We start from the raw sequence: 9333 nt of genomic DNA on the forward strand, positions 1-9333 counted from the left end.
TCTCCAATTAACTTTTTTTTTTATTTTTTAATATATATATATAACGAGGGTGGGTCCTTGTGAGAAATCCTCATCCCTATCCCCGCCTTCAATTGGCAGGGACGGGGGTAGGGATGGGGGGAAAATACTCGAGCGGGGATGAGGATTGGGAGTCCCCCCGCCCCATCCCGGCCCCGTTACCAACCCTAGTGTGCGTCTAGATTAGCTTCACCTTGTTATCATTATTGTCTATGACGAATATGTTTTCGATAGTGTCAACAACATTGAGTCATCTTATCTACTAAATAATATTTTCTATATTTACCAAGTTTTGATCACACATTGAACCCAACTTTGGTAAATTGTATTGTACTGAATACTATTGTACATATTGGACAAAATTATCCTATATGATGAAAAACATTAATACTAAATAATGTTCATATCCTACATTTGAAAACCGTAAGATAATAAAACTCTTACCATGTAATAATAATAAGCGGCATCAGGTATGATAAATCCTATATGCGGTTCGTTTCGGTTTCAAATTCGATTTTGGTATTTTAAAAAAATCCATGTTATATTCTCCTTTAATTAAAAAATGGTTCGGTTCGATTTAGCTTTAAATCCGATTTTGTTCTTTAAATTAAAATCGATTCGATTTTAAATTCGGTTTACTTTTTTTAAAAATATATAAATAAAAATTATATATATTAGTTACAAACGGTTCGGTTCAGTTTCAAATTCGATTTTCGAAAGTGAAACCGAACCGAATCGAATTAATTTGGTTTCAAAATTTCTTCAAACTGGATCGAACCGCATTTTTCAATTTCACTGAGTTTTCGGTTCGGTTTCTAGAAACAGTTTGGTTTTTGCAATTTGAATGACCACCCCTAGTGTTCTAGGAATAATAGTTATCTAATACAGTTGATCCATTTTTTTATTTCTCCTTGTGCACAATGATCATGACATGTCACCAGTATGATATATATTCTAACTATTCAGAAGCAGCTAATACTAGCAACATATTTGCTAACTGTTCAGAGGTAGCTAATACACCACTACATCTATAATTTTTCTATAAAAAAATACAATTAATTTATTTTTTTACATAAAATGATAACGGAATAAATATATAAATAAAAATAATATTTGGCACTAGCTGGACGATGATCTGAGGCCTGTAATTGGACTTGTGGTGCTACAATATTAAATCTTTCATAAGCTCATACTTGTAGCAATATCAATAGCCCCACTATTTCCAAAGCTTGTGCATTAGTAGCCCAACATGGTTCTCTATAAAGTCATGCAAGATAGGTACCACCCCACGAGTATGTACCAGCATACTCGAAATTAGCCAACAGTAGAAGAACTATAAGATATACCAAAGTGTTCAACTTGTCAGCGAACAAATATCCTCCAATAAGCTGCATAATGTATGCTCGTACATATCACAGTACACTAATGTCGTTGGCATCAAGAGTCAACTTTGGAAATTGAGATGCTAACCACGGGATATTCAACTTGAGCTTTTCAAATCATCTAGTCGAATGCCCAAAAGATCGTCACAAAAAATTTTCCAATCATATTGCAATGAACCTGTCACAAGTTCTCCGTCCATTGGTAATCCAAACTAAATTGTAATATCCTGCAACATAATTGTGCATTCCCCACAAGGCATGTGAAATATGTTGGTTTCTGGTCTCCAACGCTCCACTAAAGTAGTAATGAGGTGTCAATCTAGTAGGACAAATCCAATTTGTACAACCCCAAGAAAATCAGCCTGTTATACATAAGGCATAATACGTGGATCAAACGGAATAGTTCGTTGTACAAATGCCTTCCTTCTCCGACAATCCAAAATTATAGTAGAAGAATTATCCCATATCAGTTGTGAATGATAGGTATTTTGTTGATATAGTTGTACATGATTAGAAGGACCAGTATCCATGATGCACAAAAACTAAAAGAATATAAACAAAGTTAAATAACAAATTCTAATTACAATAACAAAGTCTATTATAATAATTAAGAAAACTAGTTACAATAACAAATATTTACTCGAATGTTTACAATTGTTATAGTTGACAAAATATTAGTCTAACATAATAGGTTAATACTAACAACCCAATCTAAAAGATAATCAAACTCGGATTCAAGATCAATCCAAAAAGTTCTTTTTCTTATAAAAATAATAAACCTATTCCCAAGTCCAACCTCAAATTCAAGATCAATCCAATTCTTTTCTTTTTTAAAAAAATAAACAAACTACAGTCCAATCCAACATCAGTCCAAATTACAATAATAACCTAAAAAAAAAAAATTCAAATTTTCAAGTCCAAACCCAACTAATCCAAAAACAAAATTTCAAATCCAATTTGATGGTCTTAAAATACGAAATCTTAGACAAAACAACCTTTACACACTATATCTCCCAAATTTTAAACAAATCTAGCTCAAAACTCTGTTTTTCATGCATACATCTAATTAAAATACTAGATTTATGGATTTTCAAGGCACAATCTCATATATTGAAGAAAAAATACCTATGGTTGACGGTAGCATATAAGTGATGGTAAGGAAATTACGGGATGATGGAACGCACGTTGAACGGTGGACGAGCAACTGGCGGCGGGCTAGGAGAAAGGAAGAAAGAAGAAAGTTGGAGATGAGGAAGAAACTGATCAGGGAAGGAAGGCGTGGGGGTTTTGGGACCACTAACCCGTGTACCACGGTACACGGGTTAGAAAGTTGTGGACCCGATCCACAACATCGTGGTCAAAGCTGCATGTCAGACATGTGGCAATTGTCGGGTGGTAAGTAGCTTCAGGTCAACATTTGGTCACGTGATGTGTAAGGAAGTCGTATACCAGATCCACGATTTAGCTTTAAATCGTGGATCGGGTACACGTTTTACCTGCTTACTCAATAATCGTATACGATTTACTATCTTATTTTTGTCAATTCTGTATGTTGAATCCTATTTTTGTCAATAATTAATAAAATAGCATTATTTTAAAAAAAAAAAAATCAAGATTTTGGTATCTGCCTAAAATTGGGGGATTTGAGGCGTCGAGGGTTGGAAACCTGAAGGGGGGGAGAGATTTTATTTTCAATATCAAAAGTATTTTCATTTTTTTAGAAGAAATATTTCAAAGCATTTCAAAACATTCTTTATTGCCAAAAAAATTGATAACCTATTTTTATTCTTTTTAATTTGATTTTATTAATTGTTGCAAACTTCAATACACAATTGTAGCGATTATAAATTTTTCTAAATTTTTTTATTTAAAACTGTTGCAATAGTATGGAAGCCTTGCAACCATCATTAGACCATTGTAAATCAAATGTTACACTTCACACAATTGCATCAATTTTTAATATTGTTACTGTCATGCAAGAGTTTAAAAGTCGCCAAATTAATTGCTGCAATACGCAAAATTGCAGCATTTTATAAAAGTGTTGCTTTAAATTGTTGCAGTTATAAAAGCTTCGCATCAGTGGAAAAAGCGTTGCAAATTAATTGTTGCAATAAAATAGTTTTCATCTAGTGAGGCTTGAATCGCAACTATAATTGGATGCGTTTACTATTTTTGGATTTGTGATATTTTACTTTTATTATTTTTATTTGACCCTAACGTAATGTAAAGGTAAAGATAACAATAAATGTGGTAAATTTATAATTTTTATACCGTTACAACAATAATACATGTAACGTAATCATAAATATAGTGGATCTTCTCAACCACAATCAGATTGAATGGTATTTTGTTACGATTTCGAGATTGGTCCCACAATCATTACGATTACATAATCGCAGGTAAATAACAACAAAAGTAATCAATTAGAGTCTATTTTTTAGATTACTATTTGATGGATTACTTTTTGCACCTAAAATCATACATTTCAATAATTGATAACTAATCTACAATTGTTTTTTTAGATTTTTATGAGGTATGAAAAAAACAATAAAACAAATTATTTTTCATCAGACGAAACAAAATGGTATTCTCGAAGAAAGAAAAGAAAATACAAAAATAAAATAGAGAAATGGTGTTTCGTGTCAAATGCTGCTCAACAAATATTTTCATGAATTTTTTCTCATAGGACTTTGACTATGTTAAGGATTAATTTCTTATTACAAACAGATCAAATTCTCAAATGTTTTTCTTCCAAACGCGTTTATTTCATTTTCCTAGATTTGACTCAATCACACTACGTTTTGGGAATGAATTTTGGGATGATTAAGTGTTAATCAAGGAGACTTTCTTCTTCTTGGGCAAAAATAAGTCAAGGAAGTCATAACTCCACTTATGTTCCATTCTTTGTATGTCATATTGATAGAGATTTAATTAATATTCAATTTTAAGTTCGATAGATAAAAGACATTATTACTTTTTTTTAACAACATGTGGAGTAGAGAGATCGAACTTCTGACATTGAGGTTGATAATACAAATTTTATATAAATCGAATCTTGAGGTAGATGGATCGAATCTTTGAATGGCATAGATATCATATATACCAATTAAACTATGCTCATTTTGATACAATACTGCTAACTTGAGTATACGTTCAATTAACTAAAATATATATCATCGATCAAAAGGTTAAAGGTTTGAAGTCTTAATTTACATGTTGTTAAACTAGAAATAATAAATTACACTATAGGTAGGGAGAGCTTGAGATATGGGTTTTTTTTTTAAGACTACGCTTGGTCTTATAAGTCCAAATGCATTTTGTTGAGGATTGCCAAAGGTAATGCCTAAAGCATACAGGTAGGTCCAAGCCTAAAGTGTTTCGAAAAAAAGGGCATAGGGGAGTGTGGGTCCTTAAATATATATATATATATCAGCGCCTTGGCTTTGGGACGACTAGTTGAGGTCGGACTGACACCCTGTAACCTCGAGTGCCAGAAACGTCCTTGACACCACCTACTATCACACGCAATCGTGGGCATGCATCAAAAGACAACTTCCCCATTCAACCACCCCACGAAGCATGTAAGTAACCTCAAAAGGAGAGAGTCAATCTTAGGCATCGGAGTGCAGTAGGCTGTGAGGATTACCGAAGTTAGCTCAAACTAAATCGAGACTAGACCAGAGGGAAGCGTGTTAGAGGTCAAGGCCACCAGGCACCCACGAAGCAACCCAAGGTGAATGAGATCCAAGCTCCAACATCTTGAAATTTTTAGTCGAATTTTAAAAATAAAAAGAAATTTTTTATAATTACTTTTAGCTTAGATTTTGGAAATGTTATTAAAATTTAAAAGTTAGATGAGAAAATATAATAATTCAAGAGTGAACGTATTGTCTATAAACTTAATTTTTACTTATAAAAAAATGGTTATAAAAGTGACTTAGATTTTTCTTTGAAAAAAAAAAAAGATAGTGTTAAATGTTTTTCAAAAGATAAACTTCCACCGTTGATCTATATACCTCAAACTAAAAATTTTATGAAAAAAAAATTGAGTGTTGTTTCGGGTTGAGACGGATACCAATAAAATTTTACTACGTGATAAATATTTTTTTAAAATTGAATTGTTACTATTGTTTTTAACTATATATCTAAAGAGAGATGCATGAGATTAAGTGCAGCTTATTAATACTTAAATTTTAAAAGAATCTATCTCTACCATTTAGTAAGTTTCCATTTATGTGGTTGATTTTAACACTTATGATGTTAATATTTATGTCAGAATACCATAAATTATAATGTAGAAGACTCAAACCTAATTTAGAAGAAAAAAAGAGGTTTCATATATATTTAAATACCATTACCAAAATTTGAAACTTTGAGGCAATGGCCAACGCCCATTTTGACCCAAAATCTCCATCCCAAACGTCATCATTTATTATTATATCTTCTACAGACATTATTGCAGGCTTCCTTCTAGTCAAAGTTTGGTAATTTTTACAATTTATTATTATTATTATTATTGTTATTCTGTTTATGAACAAAACAAAAAAAAAAAAAAGTTTGCGTTTGGGTTTTGAATTTTGTATAAAAAAAAAGAATTTTCTTTTTTCCAATTCATCGTCAAATTGCCTTTTTCAGAAAATATATACATATATATTGACTTGTCAATTCAATTCATGGGAACAATGAAAAATACAAGGAAAGTTATCAAAATTTAGAGGTCAAATCTCAATTTATTATTTGAGTCAATTTAGTTTTTAAATGGAATTCTTAAATATAAAAAAAAATATTTAAAAATATTTACACTTTATAGCAAAAAGTTTCCACATATAAATATTTTTAGGATTTTTGTATCTTAAGAATTTTTCTTTTAAATTCTAAAAAATTTCGACTATATTAACTTATTTTGATTTTAAATTAATAAAATCATGCCACTAAATATTTAAGTGATCATTTGATAATTTGATATGACATGGTACAAATTAAAGACTAATTAAATACAATTGAAATGAAGAATTAAATATTTTAAATTAAAAAAAAAGGGCTTGTATTGATCCAATTTGTTGGAAAATAAAAGAGTACTAGAAGTAGTATTACAAGGATTATAATTATTTTAATACTATCGGTAATTGACATGTATTTCTTTTCTTAAGGTAAATTCAATTCTTCACTATTCACATATGTTATATTAAAAAAAAGTTACTTTCAAATATAAGAAAACAAGTCAATTTATTTATAAATATAACAAAATATAATTCTTTGATAAGCAGTGGTACCTTACTGTATCTAAAAATATTTTCAATAATTTTGCTATTTAAAAACAATTACCCAACAAAAAGTTAGCATTATATAAAATTGCAGTGAAAACTTATTGTCAATTAACATTATTTAGAGAGGATTTGTTTTTCAAGACCATATAAAAAATTCATTTCTCAAAAAGTTCCAACACCTAATTGATTTATGAAAACTCAAACAGACATAATTAATTAATAGAATCAATTGAAATTTTGAGATAATATAAATCAGAAAATAAAAACTTATGAAGGTAAAAATTAAATATAAATAGTATCAATCATGAAATTCAACTTTTTGAAATATCCCTTAAAATAGTTTTTTTTTTTTTTTTTTTTTTTGGAGTATCCCTTAAAATTGTTAATTATTAATTAAATTTCAATATTTCAAAATTAAAAGACAAAGCATAGTTTCAAAACTTAAAATATAATATCTACCTCATAATTTGCATAGTCACATACACGTTGCTTTTTCCTTTTTATTTTTTTATTTTTTTATTTTATCTTTCGAAGTATATTCTATTAGATAAATTATTTTGTAATAAAGGAGATATTCTATTAGAAAAATGATTAGCTAGATTATTAATTCTTAATGATATCAAAGACCACTTTAATTAACAACCATCTATCAAATTATTACTTGCACAAACGGGGAATCTCCACAATTGTTTCTAAAGACCATACTTTTTCCTTCACTTTTTCTAAAAAAGGAAACTAAATAAAAATCATAATAATTGAGATTCTTTTATTATTTTACTAAATTTTTGTAATTTTCTAAAATACTATTCTACTCGACTCTATTGCTATTTTAAAATTTATTTACATTTATACATAATACTTTTTTTCTTTTGTTTTAAGTTTTGACTGGATTAAATGGTTAGTAGAAGAATTTGGAATCTTGTTTAATATTTTAATGGAGTTAGAGTTAGGTGGAATATTCAAAAATGGAAATTTTAATTGATTTATATTAGTAAAATAATAATGGAGGTAAATAAAATTTAAAAAAAAATGTGGGCCAAGCCCATGGAGGTGTGGCCCACCAAATCATTCTCATATGATGGAACGAGAAATCCAAAGCCCATAAGCCAAAGTAGCCCACGTAAGCTTCCTTCTTCTTCTTCTTCATCTTCTGACTTAGCCGATTGCCATTTCCCAAAATTTTCAACCTTTCTTTTTCTTTAAGAGATGTGGCTTTAAAGCTTCAAATCACGCTCTCTCCACTCTTTGCTTCTTTATTATCTGTCTCTACTTCTTTGGCTTTAACCCGTTTTGCCGATATCTCTACGATCGCCCCACCTCCTCACCCTAACCACCCCCCCCCCCCCCCCCCCCCCATTACCTCTTTTTTTGGGTTTAATTACGATTTCGATTCGATTGAGGAGTTGGATTGGTTTAGACGCCGACAAAATTTTGGGTTTTCCTTTTCATCTTCAATTAATAATACCCTTTTTTCGATTTAGATTTCCCCTTTGAGTTATTCGATCTGATTTGGGTTCTGAATTGCTGGATGTGATTGATTGAATCGGGGTGTTTCAATCGCAGTTTGATTGGAATTTGATTTGAGATGGTCTATTTCCCATACTCGATCTCGGTCTGCAAGTCCGTTGACCAACCAACCGTCATGGCGAGTTCAGTGAATATAGCCGATTCAAGTTCCAAATCAAGGAACAAGAAGATGACTGCTTCATCGACTTGTTCGAAATTTCCTGTTTGTCATCGGTCTCGATCGGCCGTAATTGATATTGTGATTTTGATCGCTGTGGTTGGTGCTTGTGGGTTTTTGTTATTTCCTTATATGAAGCTTGTTATCGTTGAATCTCTTGAGATTTTCGGTGCGATTTTGTATTTAATGGGAGAGGAAGTCTCTCGGGCTCCTTGGGTTTATGGATCCATTGGACTTAGCATTTTCTGTGCTTCGTTAGCTGCTTGGGTTGTTTTAATTTGCACGAGCAGGAAATGTGGAAATCCTTTTTGTAAAGGGCTTCGAAAGGCAGCTGAATTCGATATCCAATTGGAGACAGAGGAGTGTGTGAAGAACTCAACTCCATTGGTTAAAAATGGAGTGAAGAAGGGGCTTTTTGAATTGCCCCGTGATCATCACCGTGAATTAGAAGCTGAACTTAAGAAGATGGCACCTCCTAATGGAAGAGCAGTGCTCATTTTTCGAGCAAGATGTGGCTGTTCTGTTGGTAGGTTGGAAGTTCCTGGGCCTAGGAAGCAGCTGAAGAAGATCAAGAAATAGTAGTATTAATAATAATATTGTCTAAAAAGCATATAGATAGGATATCATTACAGGTTTACTCAGTATGCAGAGAAGAATTTTCTTACTCTTGTGGAAAATTTGATGTCTCTAAATAAGCTTATGGCAGACAGGTGTAAGGAACATATACAGTTTTTAAGTAGGGAATATAAAATCCTTGTTGCATCAACTCGATGTGCTCTCTTAGATCCAAGTATTTCTTAATGCAATTCACTCCTTCAATAGGTATATTTTGCATTTTTGTTTTGCCTCTGACCATACACATTAGCTTACATGAATTACACTTTTAGTTGAAACATATTCATGTTAGTTGATCACGATAGTGCTACCATGGATCTCCTTTAATATAATTTTAATCACCATGTTTTCTTTTCTTCCCTGATAT

The 9333-nt window shown here is 31.1% G+C and overlaps 1 protein-coding gene across 1 annotated transcript; it reads left to right on the top strand.

Annotated features, from left to right (window-relative positions):
* The first annotated feature begins 7813 nt into the window (after window positions 1-7813).
* Window positions 7814-9117, top strand: LOC120079403 (uncharacterized). The gene has a single exon (XM_039033567.2). The coding sequence runs from the start codon at window positions 8253-8255 to the stop codon at window positions 8928-8930; it is 678 nt and encodes a 225-aa protein (XP_038889495.1). The 5' UTR covers window positions 7814-8252; the 3' UTR covers window positions 8931-9117.
* The last annotated feature ends 216 nt before the right edge of the window (window positions 9118-9333 follow it).

The sequence above is a fragment of the Benincasa hispida genome, chromosome 6 (assembly GCF_027475165.1).
Source record: "Benincasa hispida cultivar pf3 chromosome 6, pf3_genome.v1.1, whole genome shotgun sequence".
In the NCBI taxonomy this organism is placed as follows: Eukaryota; Viridiplantae; Streptophyta; class Magnoliopsida; order Cucurbitales; family Cucurbitaceae; genus Benincasa; species Benincasa hispida.